Source organism: Anomaloglossus baeobatrachus, chromosome 8, assembly GCF_048569485.1.
Source record: "Anomaloglossus baeobatrachus isolate aAnoBae1 chromosome 8, aAnoBae1.hap1, whole genome shotgun sequence".
Taxonomy (NCBI): Eukaryota; Metazoa; Chordata; class Amphibia; order Anura; family Aromobatidae; genus Anomaloglossus; species Anomaloglossus baeobatrachus.
Genome location: NC_134360.1, coordinates 184,777,643 through 184,802,295, shown reverse-complemented (window position 1 = coordinate 184,802,295; position 24,653 = coordinate 184,777,643). Strand labels below are relative to the sequence as shown.

General features: G+C 46.7%; 1 protein-coding gene across 1 annotated transcript in view; it reads left to right on the top strand.

The window, feature by feature from the left end:
* Positions 1-24,653, top strand: part of SELENOF (selenoprotein F) — a 38,171-nt gene that overhangs the window by 2,900 nt on the left and 10,618 nt on the right. Inside the window, exons 2-3 of the mRNA XM_075322301.1 lie at positions 4,919-5,086; positions 17,990-18,053. Of these exons, the coding sequence (XP_075178416.1) occupies positions 4,919-5,086; positions 17,990-18,053 (232 nt within the window). The remainder of the gene's footprint in view (positions 1-4,918; positions 5,087-17,989; positions 18,054-24,653) is intronic.

The window sequence follows — 24,653 nt, the reverse complement described above, 5'->3', positions numbered from 1 at the left end:
TGAGGCCGACTAGCCCGAGGAAGGAACGCCCTGGGAATTAGTCCTCTCACTCATTAGCATATGATAAAAGATCTTTAGAAATCCTTTTTCTAAAGATCTCTTTATGTATGCTAGTGTATACAGGGACTGACAGGCAGGGATTAGCAATATACACCCAGAACTGCTCCTGGCTCTGGATGCATATTGCACCTGACAGGTGCCCTTTAATGTGTTGGGTCCCCTATGCCCTCCAACCCAGCAGCACTATCATGTGAATGCCAAAATTCCCTTCCTAACCAGCCCTGTATAAAGCTATTTACTAAATATAAGTGTTTAGAAAAAGCATTTATAAACCTCACTGTGCCTTTGCTAATTAGGGCCGTGACAAGTCGACGGGGCATTCAGACTGCCGTCTTTCCATGTTATCATGCCTCTATGGACGTGACGACTTGATTTCCATCACAACCGCTGGAAATCTTGGGACTGTGCGTGGCTCGTTTCAGCGGTGTCAGTGTGCCTCAGAAGCTGGGTATATGATACCCAGCCTCAGAGAGGCGCGCTGCATGGTCGAAAGAACAGCTTCTGCACTTCTGATAATGCGCAGTGTGCGTCTCTGAAGCAAGGAAGCATGCATCCGGCTTCTAAGGTGCACTGACACTGCTGAAATGAGCCACGCACAGTCACAAGATTTTCAGAAGCTGTGATACTAGCTTGTGGAAAGCATGTTGTGACGTCCATAGACGCATGATAACATGGAAAGAGGGCAGACTAGTCTGGGGAAATAACAGCCCCTGCGACTAGTCAAAGTCCTACTTTGCATAGGGACAGCAAGGTTTGTTTAGAATGCTTTGTTTAAACATTGAGTTTAGTAAATTGCATTATACAGGACTGGTTGGAGAGGGAATTTGGGCATTCACATGTGATGGCTTCTGGATTGGAGGGCATAGAGGACCTGACAGGTTCTTTTTTTTTTTTTTATGGCAAGATTTACATGTCTTTGATCCATGAATCGCCCAATAAACTTTGGGGTTCAATTAGAATTTGTATTTAAACAGTCCTCCTCATCTTGCTGTTTGCATTTTGACATCATGAGACTAAGACGACACCTAACAATTGATTAGCAGTACCTCAACATAGTGAGGCTTCGAACAGGATGTTCTTAGATGGAAGAGGCCATTGAGCTTAGTGTCACAGAGTGTCATCAGCAGGTAGCAACAGAGATGCAGAGAGACTGAAAGTCACAGAAAGGCAGAAGTGAACGTGCTTTGGCCACATCCCACAATGATGACCACTTTGTTGTGAACAATGCCCTTTGGAACCAATGACAAAAGCCACACAACTCCAGGCACATTTAAGGGAGGTGAGTGGTATCCAAGTGTCATGTCAGGCCATTCGAAACAGTTTACATCAGCATTGTCTTTGTACTAGACGATCTGCAAGGATATCTGACCACATCACCAGGCACAGGCGTAATCTATGCTGGGCCTCAGTGCTGTTCACTGATCATGGTCGATTCACACTGAGCAGAAATGATGGCCACCAACGATGTTGAAGACGTGAAAGAGAGCGCTATACATCAGCAGCTGTTGTTACAAGACAGTCCTGTGATGGTGGGGTTAGTGTGGGCCAGTATGTCTAGCCCATACAGAACTGCACCACACTTTGTGACTGGCACAGTGACAACCCCTACTATGGGCATACCATCATTACCAGTCATTGTGCCTCTGCATGATCAACACCTTCATCTTCATGGATGATGATGCACCAGGTCATTAGAGAACGGCTGCTGGAAACTGGGGGACCTCAAGTTCTCCAGACCTGAATGCCACAGAAATCCTAAGGGATCAGCTGAGTCTCCATGTAGAGGCTCATAACTCAGTACCCCAGAACCTCAATCACCTGAGGGCCGCCCTTCAAGGAGAGTGGAATGCCGAACTCCACAGACAATAACTCCACTTGTGACCAGCAGGAGACGTCGTTGTCAAATTGTAATTGATGCTCAAGGCCACAGACAAGTTATTGAGACATTGACAGTTTTGTTTGAGGTTATACCCCGCACTGTTGTTGGCTTTTGTTTCCATAAATTGTTTGAGATGAGGAGATCACCATGGCATGCTTCCATTTAAATGTCCTACCTTCATGGTAAAATATAATTAAAGCCTGACCTTTTTTCGTTGTCTATAAATTTCACCTGAAAGCCAAATATCCCTATCTTTTTGTGACTAATGTGTGATATATGTAGTTTGCACATGTATACATATAATAAGGTTCAGTGTTGGTCATAACCTACAGTCGTAAATCACCCACTAACCCCCGCCCCAAAAAATAGAAAATGAAAAAAACTAAGCATACTGAGGTCCTACTTTGCTCCAGTCTTCACCTATGTGCCATCTGTTTTAATGAGGGACCTGTGAATGAAGCTAATGCGGGCATCACACGAGGTGTTCTATCGTGCAATGCATCGTCGTGGTCACGGTTTTCGTGACGCACATCCGGCTTCGTTGGCGACGTTGTCCCGTGTGACACCTACGTGCGATCACAAATCGGTGAGAAATCTGGTATCATGTACTCCTCATTTATTTTTTAAAAATAATTTATTTTACTTTGCGCAGGTTGTTCATCGTACCTGGGGTAGCACACATCGCACTGTGTGACACCCCGGGAACGATGAATACAGCTTACCTGCGTCCCGCGGCACCCGCCGGCTATGCAGAAGGAAGGAGGTGGGCAGGATGTTTACGTCCCGCTCATCTCCGCCCCTCTTCTTCTATTGGCCGGCGCTGTGTGACTTCGCTGTGACGCTGAACGTTCCACCCCCTTCAGGAAGTGGATGATCGCTGTCCACAGCGAGGTAAATCAGCACGTAAGTACGTGTGACGGGGTTAACGACTTTGTGTGCCACGGGCAACTAATTGCCCTTGACGCACAAACGACGGGGGCGGGTACGATCGCTTGTGCAATCACACGATAGATCGTACCGTGTGAAGCCCGCATAAGAGTAGTTTGGCACCAAAGTAACTTGTATAGAGATTATTGATCTTTTATCCAGCGCTGGTTTGAGCCCCCTTAATATTTATGGCCCATGCTGAAAACAGAAGCATAGTACCGCACCCATACTGTTGTGCGGTCATACTGTGTCTTCAGCTTAATACAGAGGTGTTTCTTATTTCTAACTCCCCATGCTTGGCCCCAATAAAATAATCCCACTCCCATACCGGTGATGTTCCAGCAGTGATGACGCTCGCGTCCCCAGGGCTCATGTGAGGTTGTGACATCTCGCGAGCCCTGCGCCCAATCAGCGCCGGCTTCTTCTGTCTCCCCACATTCGGACGCATGAGTAGTCGACAGGGAGTGAGAGGCAGCCACAGCTCTGACTTCCTGTTGATTTAATGATTTGTCTAAAGGCGGAGAGAGAAGAAGCCGGCGGTGATTGGGCGCAGGGCTCGTGTGATGTCACAAGCTCACCTGAGCCTTGGGAACGCGAGCGTCATCACTGCTGGAACAGCGCCGGCTGGGATTCGAGCATGAGTCTTATATTTTAATGGGGCCAAGCATGGGGAATGAGGAGGGTTGTGCAAGGAGTGGATAACCCCTTTAATTCAAAAGCAAAAAATAATGTAAAATGTCTTGTTGTGTCTTCTGCTATACTATGTAGGTGTGGTAATATGGACCTTAGGAATCCTGTGCACAGTTTTGTTCTTCCTCCACTTTAGATTTGTTAAGGTGGAGCGCTAATCTTAGACTTAAGGTCCAGTCACACTAAACAACTTACCAGCGATCCCAACAACGTTAGGGATCGCTGGTAAGTTGCTAGGAGGTCGCTGGTGAGATGTCACACTGCGACGCTCCAGCGATCCCACCAGCAACCTGACCTGGCAGGGATCGCTGGAGCGTGGTTACACGAGTTGCTGGTGAGCTCACCAGCAACCAGTGACCAGCCCCCAGCGCCGCGTGGAAGATGCTGCGCTTGGTAACTAAGGTAAATATCGGGTAACCAACCCGATATTTACCTTGGTTACCAGCGCACGCAGCTACACGTGCAGAGAGCAGGGAGCAGCGCACACTTGAGCGCTGGCTCCCTGCTCTCCTAGTCACAGCACACATCGGGTTAATTACCTGATGTGTGCTGCAGCTAAATGTGCACAGAGCAGGGAGCAGCGCACACTGGGTGCAGCTGCACAGGGTACATATATAGGGGAAAGAGTACAGGGTGCAGCTGCACAGAGCAGGGAGCAGCGCACACTGCTTAGCGCTGGCTCCCTGCTCTCCTAGTTACAGCACACATTGGGTTAATTACCCGATGTGTCCTGCAGCTACATGTGCACAGAGCAGGAGCCGGCGCTGACAGTGAGAGCGGCGGAGGCTGGTAACAAAGGTAAATATCGGGTAACCAAGGTAAACCCGATGTTTACTGTGGTTACCAGTGTCCGCAGAAGCCGGCTCCTGCTGCCTGCACATTTAGTTGTTGCTCTGTTGCTGTCACACACAGCGATCTGTGCTTCACAGCGGGACAGCAACAACTAAAAAATGGCCCAGGACATTCAGCAACAACCAACGACCTCACAGCAGGGGCCAGGTTGTTGCTGGATGTCACACACAGCAACATCGCTAGCAACGTCACAAAAGTTGTTAGTTAGCAGCGATGTTGCTTAGTGTGACGGGGCCTTTAGACTTTAAACACTGATAAAAATCAGGACTTGTCTTTAGGCCCCGTTACACAAAACGACTTACCAGCGATCCTGACAACGATACGACCTGATAAGGATCGCTGGTAAGTCGCTGGTGACATGTCACACAGTCAGACCTTACCAACGACTTGTGTCTGAGGCTTTAATCACCCTCCAGAAAGTGTTAAATGTGAACCTTTCACCAAAAATATCTCCTAGGTCCACTGTGTGTATTTTATATTCTCACATGCGGCTTTGCTCTGCCTTTTCAGGTCTCCACGTACGGAGCTGAGCTGTCCTCGGAGGCGTGCAGAGATGTGGGCTTTTCCAGTAACTTGCTGTGCAGCTCCTGTGACCAGCTCGGGCAGTTTCGGCTGAACAGCATCGAGCCCGTCTGCAGACGGTGCTGCCAGGAAGAGACGCATCTGGAATCAAGAAAAGTAGGTTTTTCATCTATTCCACTAGCAAGTTTCATTTTTGTTCCATCACAAACATCACTTTTTGTCAACTTGGACACATAAAGGCTTTTTTTTTTTTTTTTTTTTTTGGTGTATTATGCAGTCCACAATAAACCTTAAAAAAACAAAACAGAAGACGTGGACAATCAGGTTGCAATAGATGCATGTTATATATGTAAAAACACATGCCTAAGTGAGGCTCTTGTTTTACTGGACGACTTGGTCACGAAATATTTCAATAGCTTGTTTTCTGTATCACATCAGATTACCAGTGTTTTATTTAAAGGGAACCTGTCATCAGAAATTTAGCTTTAAACCTAAAAGTTTCCCCCTCTGCAGCTCCTGGGCTGCATTCTAGCAAGGTTCCTGTACTTTTTGTGGCCCCTTTTAAACCAAATTAAATACTTTATAAACTTGTACCTTTTGCTATGTAAATTTTGTAAATTGTCCATGGGGGCGGGCTCTCTGCTGACCGTTGCTGTTCCTCGAGCAGATTTACGCCGCCCCCCAACGCTGAATTTCATATCTCATTACGCCGCCCGTGGTCCCGTGTATGCGCTGTGCGACTGTAGCGGGACTGTGCACTGTGTGCACGTGTGACCGCTGGTGACGTTTTGCGCAGGCACGAGGTTATGGGCGGCGCTGTGAGTGTCATCAGCAAGTGCCGCCCATAACCTCGTGACTGCACTTTCCCCTCTGCCTCCAGCGTTCTGCGCAAGCGTTTGCATATCCAGATGACCCAACGTCACCTCTTTCCCATCTTTCCCTGCTGCAGGGTAAGATGGGAAGGAGGTGACGTCGGGTCATTTGGCCGGTGAGCGCTTGCGCAGAACGCTGGAGGCAGTGGGGGAAAGCGCGTCCACGAGATTATGGGCGGGCACTTGCGATGCAATCACAGCGCCGCCCATAATCTCGTGCTTGTGACACACGTCACCAGCGATCCTGGCGTGGGCGGCACCTCGTGCGCAGTGGGCGGCGTCCTGATGGATGAAATGGAGCGTGGGGGGACGGCGTCAATGTGCTGGAGGAACAGCAACGGTCAGCAGAGAGCCCGCCCCCATGGACGATTTACAAAATTTACATAGCAAAAGCTACAAGTTTATAAAGTATTTTAATTTGGTTTAAAAGGGGCCACAAAAAGTACAGGAACCTTGCTAGCATGCAGCCCACGAGCTGCAGAGGGGGAAACTTTTAGGTTTCAAGCTAAATTTCTGATGACAGGTTCCCTTTAATATAGGCCTTGTCTGGGCCTAACAGTTTGATAAACTATTCATAGACTGGTGATGGATGACCTACACCTGACCCACAGCAGCCGAATGTAAGCCATGTGCGGAGTAGACCACCGCTGTTGTTCTGCCTAGTGGTCTCTGCCAAGTGCTATATTTTTTCCACTGTGATGAGGTGGAGCAAGTGCCCTTCTCCCCACTAATCCACTAATCGTTTAGATGCTGTGATCACTATTGACTGCAACATTAAAGGGATCAGAGTAAGGCTAGTTTTACACATCCGGCATTTCGCCGGATTGATGGATCCGGCACATTCCAGTACAGTGTTCATACTGTACAATGGCATAGCAGCAGCCTCCGATCACTTGACCGGAGCATGTGACTAGAGGTTGCCACGATGCCATTGTACAGTATGAACACTGTACTGGAGTTTGATGGATCTAGCAATCCGGCGAAATGCCGGATGTGTGAAACTAGCCTAAGGCTACTTTCACACTTGGGTTGGACGGCTTCCGTTGCTATCCGCAGCCTTGAGGAATTACATTAACCGTTGCAGGAAACCGTTATATTCCTCAAAGACTTCTATTAGCTACGGATAGCAACGGATGGTCTTGCGTTGCATCTGCTGCACGACGCAGCGTTGTTATTTTGACGCTGCGTTGGGCGGAGGGAACGCTGCATGTAGCGTTTTTTGAGCAGCACAATCTGTAGGATTTTGCTGCGCATGCTCTCTCTGGCTGCCTGCACACGTAACCAGGGTAAACATCAGCTTACTAAGCAATGTGCTTTGCCTAGTTACCCGATATTTACCCTGGCTACGTGTGCAAGGAGCCCGACACTTTCCCACTCTGCTCTGCCCCCTCCCGCACTCCACTCCACATGTACGTACGTACGTACGTACGTACGTACGTACGTACGTACGTACGTACGCACGTGTATATACACACACACACACACACACACACATATTCACCTGTCCCTAGCCTTGCATTCCTCGCTGCACTGACGTCCTCAGCGCCATGGTCCCGCTCGGCTCCACCCACCCCGCACTCCGCCCCCCTCACACATTCTTGGTGGCCGAACGATCAGCTGATCGTCCACAATAGTCTGCCACAGGTAAAACGAAAGAAGGAAAAAAAAAAATTTCCATTGTTTTGTACGATCCGTTGTGCCACTAAATGCAACACATCCGTTGCTTCTGTCACACAGCGCAAAGCAACGGATGCCGTTCAACACAAGTGTAGCATTGGTTGTCGATTGGGGTGGGGGAGCGGTTTTAAGGGGAAGAAACAGCCGGGCACTGCCGCTCCAAACATTTACTCAGACTGCAATCGTGCTCAGTAATGGACCTTCCAGCAGTCTCAGGTGGTGCTCAGCCAGCGTTGTAGTAGATCATCAGCTGAATCCAGAAAAGAAAAGACCGCGGCACTTCACGGTGGGATTCTGCAGTTTTAATAACTTATTGTAAACCAGTTACAACATGTGAGGGGAGTGCAGGCACGCCGGACGACGGCCGTTTTGCACGAAGGCAAAGTGCTTCCACGGGTCCAGTAGAAGCACTTTGCCTTAGTGCGAAACAGCCGTTGGCTAGCGTGCCTGCACTCCCCTCACCCCTTACATGTTGTAACTGGTTTACAATAAGTTATTAAAACTGCAGAATCCCACCGTGAAGTGCCGCTGTCTTTTCTTCTCTGGATTCAGTAAGTTGTCGATGGATTTCATCTGTTTGGCTTCTGCCGCTGCTCCATACATTTCCTTCGGTTGTGTAGACTTATGCCTCTTGTCAGGAAGGGATTACACAGTATTACCACCTAAAATGTGCTATACAGGGGTGCAGGCGGCTCCATTTCCATATAGACTTTGTGGGCATAATCGTTCTTGTAATGCTGGAAACAAGTGCAGGCTTGTTTTGGATTGTCAATATAATATTCAGTTGGAAATAGACAGAAACGGTAATTTCCTTCCCGCCAATAATAGAGTTGTTAAATGTCTCAAGTTGTAACTCCGAGCTGCTTTCTTAAGGATCCGGATGGTAAACCCTGGCCATGCTGTTGTGAGTGTCTTTTAATGAGAGGGCACATTTTTCTTATAACAGCCAGTCACATTAGAGCAGGAAAGAACCACACGATTACTGCAAACTACGGGAAACCCCCATCTCGCCTTTTTGTTGTTCTTTTAGTATTTTAGAAAAATAATTCTACAAATGCCACCAACGTCTTCCCTCGAACATGTGTTTAGAAAGAATTGTACAAAACCAAGTCGACGCAGTGTGCCGAAACCTCTGTCTATCTGCTGTTGTGGCCAAATGTTTTGAGACTGACCCAATTTTTCCAGCACCCATGACAGCACCACGATGTAAGGGTGCTGTCATGGGTTCAGAAAAAACACATTACCGGTAAGTAATTACGTATTTTTCCAGCACCCATCACAGCACCCTTACATCGTGGTGCTATCCTGGGTTCAGAAAAAACACCTTACCGGTAAGTAATTACGTATTTTTGGTTTTCACAAAGTTTGCTGCTTCGTTACCTTTAGATCTTTCGGTTGATGTTTCTATGGTTACTGGAGTCCAATTATAAAGTTTTCACAGTTTTGTCAAAGTTTATGTAAAGACTCAGTATCTAGTGTTGAGCCGTATATTTTTTTTTTTTTTTTTAAAGACCTCCGGCCTTTCATGCTGGATAACAACCCATTCTTGTGAAATGAGGTGGAGATCTGGGAGTTTGCTGGCTATGGACCCAAAATTTCAATGTATTGTTCACTGAGTCACTTAGTTATCACTTCTGTTGTGACATGATCTCCATCATGCTGTAAAAAGCCTTGTCCATTACTATATTTTCTAGATCATTGGGAGACGTTTCTTTAGTAGGATGTTCAGATACCATTCTTCATTAATAGCAGTGTTTTTAGGCAAAATTGTGAGTGAACCCCCGCACATGAATGATTTCAGAATACTTTAGTGTTGACATGACACTGGACTCATGGTAGCATTTACATTTTATTCAGCAGGCAATAATTGTTCCAGATGTGCCAAACAGTCTGAAGAGATGCTTAATCAGAGAAAATAACTTTACCCCAGTCCTCCTGTAATTACTTGATGATGTCTGCCTCCAAACCTTTGCATCACTGTGCATTCAGATACACAGGCCATCTGTCTGCTGCCTTTCCAGAGCAAGCTCTGCACTGGCATTGACCTGAAACCATAGCTGAATCTTCTTTGGAGAAACGGTCTTGGCACATGTAGTACTTTCTTTGGCACCCTGAAGCCTTTACAGCAATTTAACTTCTCTTCACAGTTTTTGATGCTCTTATATATGGTTGATCTTAGTAGATAAGCTAGAAAAGAGAAGCGCTGATAGGGTTTTACCAGATTAAACACATGGTTAGCAAATGGTAAATGCACTCACCGATTGAGGTTGAGAGGTCACAACCACCACAGATAGCATGAGATAATGGCAGCTGCTGCGGCCCCACGTGTTTCAGACTTCAAAGTGGAGAGGGAGAAGGGGTTAAACCCGCGCAATCCGCCAGTAATCCAGAAGGAGATGTTGATAAATTAAACAATCTTTTATTCCATGGGTCTACGCGTTTCAAGGTCTAAGACCTCTTCTTCAGGACAAGTAAATCAACACTCAACAGTTTGATTTACTGGTCCTGAAGAAGAGGTCTTGGACCTTGAAACGCATAGACCCATGGAATAAAAGCTTGTTTAATTTATCAACATCTCCTTCTGGATTACTGGCGGATTGCGCGGGTTTAACCCCTTCTCTCTCTCCACTTTGAAATATGGTTGATCTTGAAACAATATAAGCAGCAATGTCCTTGCCTGTAAAGCCCCTTCGATGCGCAGCAGTGATGACTGCACTTGTTTAATTGCAGTAACCAATGGTTAACAAAGTAGATCATAATTCCAAGTATCAGATTCCTTTAAAAGTAACCAGCCAGTTTATCTAATGCTGACAACATAACGGAGTGGTATCAGCTGCCTTGTCCTCGTTAACACTTTCTTCTGAGCTAAGAGGATAGTAACATAAATCATGTGTTCAGGTCATTTGGTCAGGCCTGAAAATCAGTGGATGTGGGTTGGGTTTTTTTGGTGATTAAGTTAATTTTAATGGCAAGTAACGACTTTGCAATTCATCGGATCACTCTACATGTCTATCTACAGTTAATTTTTATAGTGACAACTTATATTAAGGCGGCAAACTTTGTGATAACCCAAATTTTTGTCAGTCTCCTCCTTTGGCCGTGACTGTTCTGCCTAGAAGCAAACACAGACTGCTGTAATTATGTGAATTTTGAGTAAAGGTGGCCACATACATTTAGATATACCTAGTTTGATTGAATGATTAGTAAATGATCGATACATCAAAGCTGCCATACACTTTCTATGTATATCACCCTTTATTCAACCTGGTCATACATGTTCACTGACACAGGGCGAAAAATACGGTGGATTGTTCGCAGATGAACTCCACTTTGCATTAGTGTAACCCCCTGTTGCAAGGTCTCGGGCCCCCCCCCCCCCCCGATCTGATAGCAGGGTAGGTCATCAGTATAAGGTAGTGGACAACCCCTTCAAAGCTACCAGTTTAAATTGCAAAATGCTGTGTGTAAACTCAGCACATTGCTACTTTTCACTGTAGGGGAAAGGTCTGGCCAGGCACAGCTTCACGTTTTCAAGTGCTGAGCAACGTTTGATACTGAACTTTAAAATATATATTACAGCCCTTCATTCTTCAGTCTTTATTTCTCACCAGACGAGAGTAGGGGGTGAGGTATTCTACACTGGCCTTTTTATAGTGGGTTGTCTAAAATGAAGGAACCGTTCCACTGGACTCCGTGTAGTGTTGCAGCCATGTGCCATTTTCTTAAAGGGAATCTGTCACCAGGTTTTTGCCATCTGAGAGCAGCATAACATAGGGGCAGAGATCCTAATTCCAGTGATGTCACTTACTGAGCTGCTTAATTTAGTTTTGATAAACTCACTGTTTAATCAGCTGTAGATTATCATTACAGGACTACTTGGCATGCTGCAGGTAGTCCAGCATATTAGGGAGCTCTACCGCTAGATCTGCAGCAGAGAAAACTAATTTTATCAAAATGACAGCAAATGACTCAATAAGTGCTTTGCACCCAGTGGAGGAAAGCAACTTTTTTTTTTTTTTTTTTTTTTTTTTTTTTAATTAAAGGGAACAAACCACCAGGTTTTTCCCTATAAACTATAGGCAGCGCCATAATGGTGCTAGGACGCTAATTAAAATGATACATTTAGATAAGAGATTTGAGGCTTTATTGCGGAATAATCCTTATTGAAACCTACAGAAATTACATAATTTGTGCACAGGCTTGAGGGTTGGGGCTGAACTTTGGGTCGGGTCCTGTCGTAATTTCTTTCCCTGTCTTCCTTTTCTTTATTTAGATTTTGCGTCTCCCCTGCCATTATTAGGCTATGTGCCCACGCTGCGGAAAAGCCGCGGATTTTCCGAAAATCTGCAGCTCATTCCCAGCCATTTCTATGGCATTTTGGAAATGCTGTACCCACGCTTCGGATTTTTCCGCAGCGGATTTTGATCTGGAAAAATATGCAACATGTCAATTATTGTTGCGGATTTTCATCCGGATTTTGGCTCGAAAATTGGGGAAAAAAAAAATCAGCGGTAAATCCGCACCTTTGAAAAGGTGCGGATTTTGCGGGAAAGTTGCGGATTTTGATGCAGAAAAATCCGCAGCTACATTCTCCCGTGGACACATAGCCTTACTGTTGCTTATTACTATTGCGTATTGCTATTGAGACTGTTTTCAATAAAATGGCATGTGTGTACCGCGATCTCTGGCGCCATTTTATTGAAGACACTGTGGAGACGAGTATGAGCAGCGGTAGCGCATGCACAGATTGAATTTTTGTTTTCATCAATGCATGCACCACCACCGCTCCTAGTAATCTCCCCTGTGTCCTCTGTAAAAACGTCATCGGAGATCGTGGTACATGCATGTGCTGAATTCAGCTCCATTTTGGCACTGCCTATAGATTACAAGGCAAAAAAACGGCTGGTTGGTTCCCTTTTTAACAAAATATTTTTTTTTTTTTACATGTTTTCTTCTTGCATATTTTCCTCCTCTGGGTGTAAAGCACAGAATGACGAGTTGGAGGTGATAAGTGCATGAAATTCTATCCGCTCCAGCAAACATCCACGTTTTTAAAAGCCCGGACTTATTTATCTGGTAATGCACAGATTCAGATGTTAGCGCTGTATAGTCATGGCCATTTGCCCAGCAATTTGCTTTTATTATATTTTTATAGTCTGTAACCTTAGGGATTATCTGTGTATAGTGCAGCTCAACCATTGTCTGTATGGAACAAATGGAGAGAGAACGAGGTTGTTACTTTCCGAGCTCACAATTGATGTCTGCTGATGATTCTTGCTCTTAAATTGTCTGAATTTAAATAAAAATGCTTCTAGAATGTATAAACGCCCCAAAAAAAACGCACATTAGCTTATGTTCACTTTTAGCATTTTTTAAACTTGTGGTCTTTTTTTTTTTTTTTTTTGTTCCAAAATGCTCCCCCCCCCAATGAATTAGCCATTGTTGGGATACAGCGTCACTATTAATCAGTAGGCATCCAACTGTTCGGCCCTCCTGGACTGTTCGGGGCTTCACAGCTCCTGTAAAATCAAGGGCCCCTTTACCAGGGCTCATCCAGGCCATTTAATGGCCATGATTGTCTACATTCATGCCAAGCCAATCAGTGGCTATTTAGTGGCCTACTTAGACAGGCCAACATTGTATGTACATAAAACTATCCTCAATACAATTGTAATATACTACAGTTCAAAAGTTTGGGGTCACCCAGACAATATTGTCTTTTCCATGAAAACTCATACTTTTATTTATCAGATGAGTTGCATAATGAATAGAAAATATGGTCCAGACATTGACGAGGTTAGAAATAATGATTTTTACTTGAAATAATAATTTTCTCCTTCAGACTTTGCTTTCGGCACAGAATGCTCCTTTGCAGCAATTCCAGATTTGCAGACCTTTGGCATTCTAGCTGTTAATTTGCGGAGGTAATCTGGAGATATTTCACCCCATGCAACCCCCCTCCCCCCCACACTTCCCTCTCCCGCAAGTTGGATTGGCTTGATGGGCACTTTTTGCACCATACGGTCAAGCTGCTCCCACAACAGCTCAATAGGGTTGAGATCTGGTGACTGGGCTGGCCACTGCATTACAGATAGAATACCAGCTGCCAGCTTCTTCCCTAAATAGTTCATGCATAATTTGGAGGTGTGTTTTGGTCCATTGTCCTGTTGTAGGATGAAATTGGCTCCAATCTAGTGCTGTCCACAGGATATGGCGCTGCAAAATGGAGTGATAGCCTTCCTTATTCAAAATCCGTTTTGCATTGTACAAATCTCCCACTTTACCAGCACCAAAGCAACGCCAGATCATCACATTTACCTCCACCATGCTTGACAGATGGCGTCAGGCACTCTTCCAGCATCTTTTCAGTAGTTCTGCGTTTCACAAATGTTCTTCTGTGTGATCCAAACACCTCAGACTTCGATTTGTCTATCCATAACACTTTTTTTCCAATCTTCCTCTGTCCAATGTCTGTGTTCTTTTGCCCATTTTAATCTTTTCCTTTCATTAGCCAGTGTAAGATATGGCTTTTTCTTTGCCACTCTGCCCTGAAGGTCAGCATCCCGGAGTCACCTCTTCACTGTAGGCGTTGACACTGGCGTTTTGCGGGTACTATGTAATGAAGCTGCCAGGTCACGACCTGTGAAGCATCGATTTCTCAAACTAGAGACTCTAATGTACTTGTCTTGTTGTGCAGCGGGGCCTCCCACTTCTCTTTCTACTCTGATTAGAGCCTGTTTGTGCTCTCCTCTGAAGGGAGTAGTACACACCGTTGTAGGAAATCTTCAGTTTCTTGGCAATTTCTCGCATGGAATATCCTTCATTTCTAAGAACAAGATTACTGTCGAGTTTCACATGAAAGTTCTCTTTTTCTGGCCATTTTGAGCGTTTAATGGAATCAACAAATGTAATGCTCCAGATTCTCAACTAGCTGAAGGGAAGGTCCGTTTTATAGCTTCTCTAATCGGCAAAACTGTTTTCAGCTGTGCTAACATACTTGCACAGGGGTTTTCAAGGGATTTCTAAACCACATCCATTAGCCTTCTATCACAGTTAGCAAACACAATGTACCATTAGAACACTGGAGTGGTGGTTGTTGGAAATGGGCCTCTATACACCTATGTAGATAATGCACTCAAAACCAGACGTCTGCAGCTAGAATAGTCATTATCACATTAATAATGTATAGTGTGCATTTCAGTTTAATTTAATGTTAGCTTCATTGAAAAAAAAAAGTTTCTTTCAAAAATAAAGAAATATCTAAGAGACCCTAAACTTTTGAACTGTAGTGTATGCCCATACAACATCATGGTATCAGCAGCCCGTCGTGTCCACGTAACTGCAGTGTATATACACGAGTGCAGGAGCCAAGTGTGCACCAAGATTCCTCTGTAATAACAGTATGATAACAAATTCCTGTAAATTCCATACAGATGAATGACACGTCACACTTTTTTTTTTTTTTTTTTTTTTTTTTTTTTTTTTTGTATTTTGCAGCAATTCTGCTGCAAGTAAATTTTGTGTAACACCGCACCTCGCCCTTCTACCGCCCGTCCTGATGCCATATCTGGCTGGATTATCAGATACTGCAAAGAAACCATTTTATATTAAAAGCGCTTGGATCCATTGATGCGATGCTTCGATCCGACTCCCGACTAAATTAGCATATAATTAGGAGTTCAGAATTCGGGACTGAAATGTGCTCCTAATTTCCTTTCCCCCTTTTTTTTTTTTTTTTTTTTTTTTTATATATTTAATGAAGAATTCACTCAGAGCAAAAAAATGTGCTCTGCCGAATTTGTCAGAAATGATTTATTTTGACGAGCGCGATTTTCTATGTATTTGATTGAATCCCGGCTTTATATTGCGGAGCGCAGCTGTTGGCTTCATGAATATCCTCCTTTATTGTTAGACACAAGTGCACTTGATTACGTCTCCAGATCCCATCATGTGTAGAATACGGGATTCTTTTGGATCTCGGGGCACCAGCGATGGCTGGGAACACACGTCCACAAAGATGGCTTGTTATACAGCGACCCTTGTATCTGGCCCTGTGACCTGCCGGCTCTGGTCTGTAATGCATCCGCTTCATACCGGGTGGCACAAGTCTCCCCGCGTTGTTGACCCTCTTTTTCCCTTCTGTCCAGTTCTTCACTCTTTCCGCTGATTTTAGTGATATGAATTGCTCGGACCGCTATTGCCCAACAGCTTGAGGGTCATCTCATCTGTGCGACATTACACTGCTGGACTGGAGAATCCACTAAGAAACCAAGCAAATATCTGCTGGATAATCCTTTAAGCTACACTTTACATCTGCGTAATGCAAGGACCCATTGAGGAAATTACTTCAACGGCAATCTCTTAGAAAACGGCGGAAATTGTGCTCCATAGACCCTGATAATTCATTGTCTCTAATGGTAATAAGTCTGTATGGTTACTGCCCCGGGACTTGCTCCATCCAGAAACCGCAGTATACATATGTTTTTGTTTGTTTTGTTTTTTTTCTACATTATAATCGTACTGATTGGTCCTTTCCCACACTACCCATAATGCATTACATTAATCTAGCACAAAGCGGTGGGAGAGCTGGGTTATATGGCTGACTGAGCAGAGCAGTAACCCAGCTTTCCTACAGCTCCGCAGCAGCAATTAATGGATGTACCATAAGTAACATGGCAAACTGAATCCTACGTAATGGGAAAGCTGGGTCATAGTGGTGGCTTCTGTAACCCAGCTTTCCTACAGCTTCGCAGCAGCAATTAATGGATGCACCATAAGTAACATGGCAAACTGAATCCTACGTAATGGGAAAGCTGGGTTACAGTGGCTGTTTCACGGTCAGCAGAGCTGTAATCCTGCATAAAGGAGTGAGTGAAGGGATGAATTGCTCTGCTGATCTGCCATTTGAGACAAGTGAACATAATGTATGGAGGGAGAGCAGAATTTAGGGGAAAAAGAGCCTATGGGAGGGGAGGGAGTTGGATGTACACTGGAATCTACTGTGAATAAGTATCAGGCAATTGAAGGGGCTGATAGAAGCCGTTTATACAGATCCAGACAGAAGTCAGCCGCTTGCCTAGTGCCTGCTGTGCTGATGTGTGCACCACGAGGCCCTGCAGCAGTGTATAGAAGAGCAGCACCAGGCTTGTCAGGGCACCCATCATTACCTGTAACATGGCCTGCTTGTCTGCAGCTCTGCACTGATCAGTCACAGCAGATTGCTCAGAAGGGAGACACCTAGTGGCCATAACTTTAGAGCAATTTTTCACTGAAAAGACAATCACCTTGTTATTGTGTACATTGCAGGAAACGTTTGCATATTAGATTGCCAATTCCAGTGCCCTTGTAAGGTCAGATTGTCCAGTTTAATGGTTGAAGATGGCCGATGTAGGTCTGGTCATGGGCTGCCTGGATGCTGTGGCTGAGAGTACTTCTAGACACTAATGCTATGTCTTTATTAAGGGGAACCTGTCACCAGATATGGCGACTATAAGCTGCAGCCACCACCAGTGATCCCCTATATACAGCATTCTAACATGCTGTACATAAGAGCACAGGCTGCTCTGTATAACATGAAATAGACCTTTTATTATACTCACCTGCTGGGTGGTCCAGTCCTATGTGTCGCTGGTCTTGGTCTGGTGTCTCCTCTCGGCGGTGATCGCCGTCCTCCTTTGGCCCAACCCAGTATGTATGACATGTCCCAAGTCCTCTATAAAGGCTAGCATTGCGGTCCTGCGCAGGCACTTTGATCTGCCGTGCTCAGGGCAGATGAAAGTATTGTAGTGCGCATGCACAGGCGGTCTGCCACCTTTCCTCGCGCCTGCGCATTACAGTACTTTCATCTGCCCTGAGCAGGACAGAGAAGTGTGCATGCGCAGGACCGCAATGCCGGCCTGTGTGGATGACTTGGGACACTCCATCCATACTGGGCTGAGTCGAAGGAGGACGGAGGCACCAGACCGGAGAGCAGCAACACCCATCAGACCAGACTATCACCTCTAGGTGAGTATTATAAAGTGATTTTTTTACGTTCTGCACAATGGCCTGGGGTCTTATATACAGGTATATATATATATATATATATATATATATATATATATATATATATATATATATATATATATAATATATATATATATGAGTCCACTGGTGGTGGCTGCAGCTTATAGGCACCAAATCTCATGACCGGTTCCCTTTAACTGCATGGGACGTTGCTGGATAATTAAATCAATTTATGTGAAAAATGAGGCAGAAATAGATTTTCGGGCTTTTGAACCCCACACACTGCTTCACAGTTCTACACGTGGGTAACCATAGAGCCAGATTAGTACGATTTTCTGCAAAATGGAGCACGAAGCATAAAAATGACTTTTTCGGGACTATGTTGTAAGAGACCAGTCATCTGGAAATCCCGCTGCGGGGTTGTCTGTATTGTGCGGCTGTAAATCTGCTGACTATGACGGACGCCCCCTCCCAGCATTAACCTGTTACTCCGCTGTCTCTACAGATGTACGCAGGGGCCATTCTGGAGGTCTGCGGATGAAAGCTGGGGCGGTTCCCCCAAGTCCAGGGTAAGTGCTGCCATTTCTGCTGTCTCTTCTATATGTGCGGCCAGGCTGCCAGCTCCTTCTAATATTGGGTAGTAAATATTTGGCTGATAAGGTACATTAGGATTTAGTATCCTCAGCAGCCGGAGAGAAACTTAATATTTTACCAATCTGCCGCTGCACAGGCCGTCTGTAACTCATATGTTGTCTGCTTGTTGCCTGGCAGCAGGAAGGATTATCAGGGAAGCGGCTTCCCGAAATTTTACGAGCGAGCTCCCCCATCCCACCCCCTCTCATCCTATTATCAATTACTGGACCCGTCATTTGCAGAATTGCACAGCACCATTATTTGTTGATTTCCATATTGTAAATCTTGAGGATGTGTAATCTATTGCCGGGAAGCCTTGGCACGGCGCGGTCTCTTATGAGTATTGCATCTGCCGGCTCCTGTATGAGTTGTTCTCCCGCTCCTCACATTAAGCAGAAGGGATGGCTCAGCTGTTCTTGTGTTCTCCAGATCACCACGTTCAGAACCACAAGGAAAATCTCTGCTGCACGTGTGGATCCTGAAACAGAGCGCTGCTTCCTATGGAGAGGCGGACGCCGGGCGCTGCACGTAATGGGGAAAATTAGCCTAGATGGCTGGTTTACTGAAACAAGTATTGTAAAGATGTAATACCCTCACTCATTTTGGAGCGGCCCTTATTTTAAGTGGGTAGGGGGACCAAGCTATAAATGGTACTCTTGTATAATGGCCCAAGGTCTGTGCCATCTTTTGACAGGTCTTCAGCACATTGGAGGCCATGTGAATGGAGTTCATGAAGCCATAATAGACCTGATGTATCCTTGTAGAAAGTGTCCAAATAAAGCATTTCTATGGAGGTTTTAAAGCTGCGATACTGCGCTGCAAGGACATTAGCGAGTTCAGTTATGTCATTCTCCATATACTACCAGTCAGGCGCGTTTATTGAGACCGCTTACTAGATCTGGTCTTAAGAAATGAATGCAGACACACTGAACAAGTCAGCTTACCCTTGTTAGGCCCCCTTAACACGTTAATGATTCCAGTATGTGGGACGTCCATTTTTCATATGTACTAGAGACACTGACCTACGCAGACCCACTAAAATCAATGTTTCTGCGCACTTATCAGTGTTTTCGCAAGGATCGTGTGCCGCATACATGTATGTGTGTTCCGCATGGAGACACATCAGTCATACGAACCGCACACTGATGTGATCCGTGTGACCTAAGTGGACACGTATCAGAGAAAACACGTGTCTTTGAAATTAAAATGATCTTCTATTCTCACCGGTCTCTAGCACTGCTGTCTTCGGCACTGTCACTTGCTTCCGGGCCCGCTCATTATGCTCATGAATATTCACTGCACTATGGACCAAGAAGCAGCAGTGCCGGAGACTAAAGCATTGGGCAGCAGTTCCGGGAACAGATAGGTAAAAAGTTACTGCACCGTGATGGCAAACGGTGAACACTAGTGTTCCAAAATCACGGCACACGGATGGACCATACGCACCTTCAACACGGCCATGCAAAACACAAACATTTTTCACAGATGTGTGAAGGGGGTCTTATGGAGTTCCTTGGATCAGCATCAAGTGGCCTGGGTCTGGGCCAAGCAGAAATTCAGCTGAAATCCGGCGACACAGGAAAACCAATGTAGCAGACGTAAAAAAAAACTGCTGTTAATGTATCAAAAATGAAACCGATCAGACAGATTGTGGCATTCAAGAAATGTAAGCAGATTGCCAAAGTGCCCCCCCCCCCCCCACCCTCAAAACCAACACGTTTCGGCTGATACGGATTGAATAGAAACTATGTGCAATAAAAATATACTGACTATGTTGCAAAAAAGTCTCAAATGGATTGAACATGGCAAGGGGGGGGGGGGTGGCCTGGGCGATATGTGAAAAAACAAAGTCAAAGCTGACAATATATCATTACAACTATAAAGCCCATACATACATACATACATACATACATACAGTGCTGGCCAAAAGTATTGGCACCCCTGCAATTCTGTCAGATAATACTCAGTTTCTTCTTGAAAATGATTGCAATCACAAATTCTTTGGTATTACGGTCATATGAAAAAGTTTGGGCACCCCTATTAATGTTAACCTTTTCTTTTTCGCTCCTAATTGGGAGACCCAGACAATTGGGTGTATAGCTATTGCCTCCGGAGGCCACACAAAGTATTACACTTAAAAGTGTAAGGCCCCTCCCCTTCTGGCTATACACCCCCAGTGGGATCACTGGCTCACCAGTTTTGTGCTTTGTGCGAAGGAGGCAACACATCCACGCATAGCTCCACTGTTTAGTCAGCAGCAGCTGCTGACTATGTCGGATGGAAGAAAAGAGGGCCCATACGAGGGCCCCCAGCATGCTCCCTTCTCACCCCACTTCATGTCGGAGGTGTTTGTTAAGGTTGAGGTACCCATTGCGGGTACGGAGGCTGGAGCCCACATGCTGCTTCCTTCCCCATCCCTTTTTACAGGGCTCTGGGTGAAGTGGGATTCTATCGGTCTCCAGGCACTGAGGCCGTGCTCCATCCACAGCCCCTGGTATCTGCTGGACATGGAGCGGAGTATCTTCAGGGACATGGCCCTGCTACATGGAGGTACTCTGTGTCCCTGTGGGGACCGCGCAGACACACGGCAGCACTGCTGGGTGTGTTAGTGCGCCAGGGACAGCGGCGCTGTCCGCACTAGTGCCATCGCACACCACAGCGTTGCTGGGTGTGTTAGTGTATTGGGTGACTACCGCGCTAACCGCCGCTGCCATTTTTATTTAAGGCGCCGCTGGGATTTGTGGTGCGCCGGGGACTTCCGCGCCGGCCAGCACTGATATGCCGGCCGCGCTTATTAACTCGAGTCCCCGGCTTCTGGGCCTAGTCTCCCTTCGTTACCGCCCACAGGCCTGACAGTCAGGGTAGGGGCGTGACGCTGCATAGCACAGCAGCGCTGAGAGCTGGAGTATGTTTTGCATACTCCACCCCTCTCACTGTGTGCACTGTGAAACCGGATTCCCGCACTTTCTCAGGCACGCCCACGGCTTCCTTCTCTACACAGGACGCCGGCAGCCATTAGTGTCAGTTTCTGTACGAACAGAGACAAGTGTGGAAGACCCTGGCATTCTGATAGTCACACAATCGCTGCAACAGGCGTTAAGCAGCACCTGTGGTGCTAACCCCACTAGTGCAGAAGTGCACTTATAGATATGCTTGTACTATATACATTGCACTGTTTGGTCGCACGTTGTATATACCCTCCTGGATTGTGCGGAGGAGTTATCAGCATATTCTCTGTGTAAATCAAAGGTGCAGAAACACATGTTTTTCTGTGCAGCCGGTACAGCATGTACGGCTATACGGCCGGCAGGTTACATAGACCCCCATTGTATCCAACTCAGCCGGAGTCTCTGCTAATGGCCAGAGGATGAGGACGGTGTCTGCAGTATTTACTGACAGATTTTCTGAGACTATGGCTATGATACTAGAAGCCTAGCAGTCCGGACATGTCTCTCACAACATGGGCACTGTTGAATCATTGATCCATGGCCCCCCTCAGTGTGAACAACTAACAGCTCCGGGAAGGTCACACGCATCCCAGAGTCACGGCTCTGCACAGACGTCAGTCCCAGACAGCCTAAGCGGGCTCACTATGAGCGGCCCTCGGTTTCATCAGGGTCCTAGCAGAAGGACTCTCTGTGTAATGAGGCGGAAGTAGCGGCTCAGGATTCTGATCCGGAGACCGCTCTCAATCTGGATACACCTAATGGTGACGCCATAGTGAATAATCTTATAGCGTCCATCAATAGAATGTTGGTTATTTCTCACCCAGCTCCTCCAGTGGAGGAGTCAGCTTCACGTATTTTTCTGGACCACTCTGCCTTCAGAGAGGCAGTCCAGAAACACCACACTTATCCAGATATGCGCTTCTCCAAACGGCTTAGGATACACGTTATCCCTGCCCTCTGACGTGGTCAAGGACTGGACCCAGTGTCCCAAGCGGCATCCTCCAATCTCCAGGCTTGTAGCTAGATCCATAGTTGCAGTGGGAGATGGAGCTGCACTTAAAGATGCCACTGACAGACAGATGGATCTCTGGTCTAAATCCATCTATGAGGCTGTCGGCGCACCGTTGGCTCCAGCATTCTCACCCTTGGGGCACTCCAAGCTATTTCAGCTTGTCTTACACAGATTGACACGGTTACACGTACATCTGTGCCGCAGGTGGCATCCTTAACCTCTCAAATGTCTGCATTTGTTTCTTACGCGATTCAGGTTGCCCTAGACTCTGCGAACCGTGCGGCAGTAGCCTCCGCTACTCCGTGTTTTTAAGCAGAGCCTGGTCTGCTCGTTAAGTGAATGGAAGGCAGATTCTGCTTCCAAAAAAGGGTGCTTAACCAGTTGCTTTTTTCTGCTGACCGACTGTTTGGTGAGCGTTTGGAGGTAACCATTAAACAGTCCAGGGGTAAGGATTCATCCTTTCCTCAGCCCGGACACATCAAACCCCAACAGAGCAGGAGGCAGTCAGGGTTTCGGTCTTTTCGAGGCTCGGGCAGGTCCCATTTTTCCTCGTCCAATGTGGACTCAAAAGGATCAGAGGAGCTCAGATTCTTGGCGGGCTCAGTCACGCCCAAAAAAGAGACAGTCTGAAAACCCGCTTCCAAGGCGGCTTCCTCATGACTTGCGGCCTCCTCTCTCCGCATCCTCGGTCGGTAGCAGGCTCTCCCGCCTTGGCGATATTTAGCTGCCATAGGTCAATGACCGTTGGGTGTGAGACATTCTGTCTCACGGGTTCAGGATAGAGCTCACTTCTCGTCCTCCAACTCGATTCTTCAGAACGTCTCCACCTCCCGGCCGAGCCGCTGCTCTTCTGCAAACAGGGTGCACTCTATAGGCAGAAAGAGTGATGACCCCCGTTCCTCTTCAGGAACAAGGTCACGGTTTTTACCCCAAATTATTTGCGGTGCCTATAAGAACGGGCCGTTCCGTCCCGTTCTGGATCTAAAACTGCTCAGCAAGCTCGTGGACACCAGGCGGTTCCGGATGGAATCCCTCCGCCATGTCATCGCCTCAATGTCCCAAGGAGATTTCCTAGCATCATTACGCATCAAGGATGCTTATCCACACGTGCCGATTGATCCAGAGCACTAGCGTTTCTACGCTTCGTTATAGGAGTCGAACACCTTCTGTTCGTAGCTCTACCTTCCGGCTAGCGACAGTCCCACTGGTCTTCGCCAAGGTCAGGGCAGCAGTAGTCACAGTCCTGCACTCTCAGGGTCACTCTGTGATCCCATATTTAGACGATCTACTTGTCAAGGCACTCTCTTAGGAAACATGCCGACACTGCCCGAACGTTGCGCTGGAGACTCTCTAGAGTTTTGGGTGGATCATCAACTTTTTAAAGTCAGATCCGACCCCGACCCTATCGCTAACATATCTAGGCATGGAGTTTCATACTCTCTCAGCGATAGTGAAGCTTCCGCTAGACAAACAGCAGTCACTACGGGCTGCAATCTCTTCTTTAAGAACCAGTCGCACACATTGAGACGCCTCATGCACTTCCTACGTAAGATGGTAGCAATGGAGGCAGTTCTTTTCGCGCAGTTTTCATCTGCGTCCACTACAATGTGACATTCTCCGCCAATGGGACGGGGAGTCGACCTCCCTCAACAGAGTCGTCTTTCTTTCTCAGGCGGCCAAGGAATCTCTACGGTGGTGGCTTCTTCCCACCTCATGGTCAAAAAGAAGGTCCTTCCTATCCCCATCCTGGGCGATAGTTACGACAGACGCGAGTCTATCAGGGTGGGGAGCAGTTTTTCTCCACCACAGCGCTCAGGGTACGTGGACTCAGCAAGAGTCCACCCTTCAGATCAATGTTCTTGAACACAGAGCAGTGTATCTTGCCCTACAAACCTTCCAACAGCAGCTGGAAAGCAAGCAAATCCGACTTCAGTCGGACAACTCCACAGCGGTGCCATACATCAACCACCAAGGAAGAACGCGCAACCGGCAAGCCTTCCAGGAAGTCCGGCAGGTTCTGATGTGGGTGGAAGACACGGCATCCACCATATCCACAGTTCACATCCCAGGCGTGGAAAACTAGGAAGCTGACTTCCTAAGTCGCCGGGGTGTGGCCGACAGGGTATGGTCTCTTCACCCGGACGGGTTTCAGGAGATCTGGCGCCGCTGACAGAGGCCGGACGTCGATCTAATGGCGTCACGGCACAACAACAATGTGCCAGCTTCATGGCACGGTTTCACAATCATCGAGCTCTGGCGGCAGACGCCTTAGTTCAGCATTGGTCGCAGTTCCAGCTACCTTATGTGCCACCTCTGGCATTGTTGCCCAGAGTGCTGCGTTAGATCAGGACCGACTGCGGCCGCGCCATCCTCGTCGCTACAGATTGGCCGAGAATGTTGTGGTTCCCGGTTCTGTGGTGCCTCACGGTAGGCTAACCGGGGGCACTACCAGACCAATCAGACTGGCTGTCTCAAGGGCCATTCTTCCATTTGAATTCTACGGCCCTCAACCTGATGGTGTGGCATTGAGTCCTGGAACCTAGTGTCGTCAGGATTACCTCAGGACGTGGTTGCCA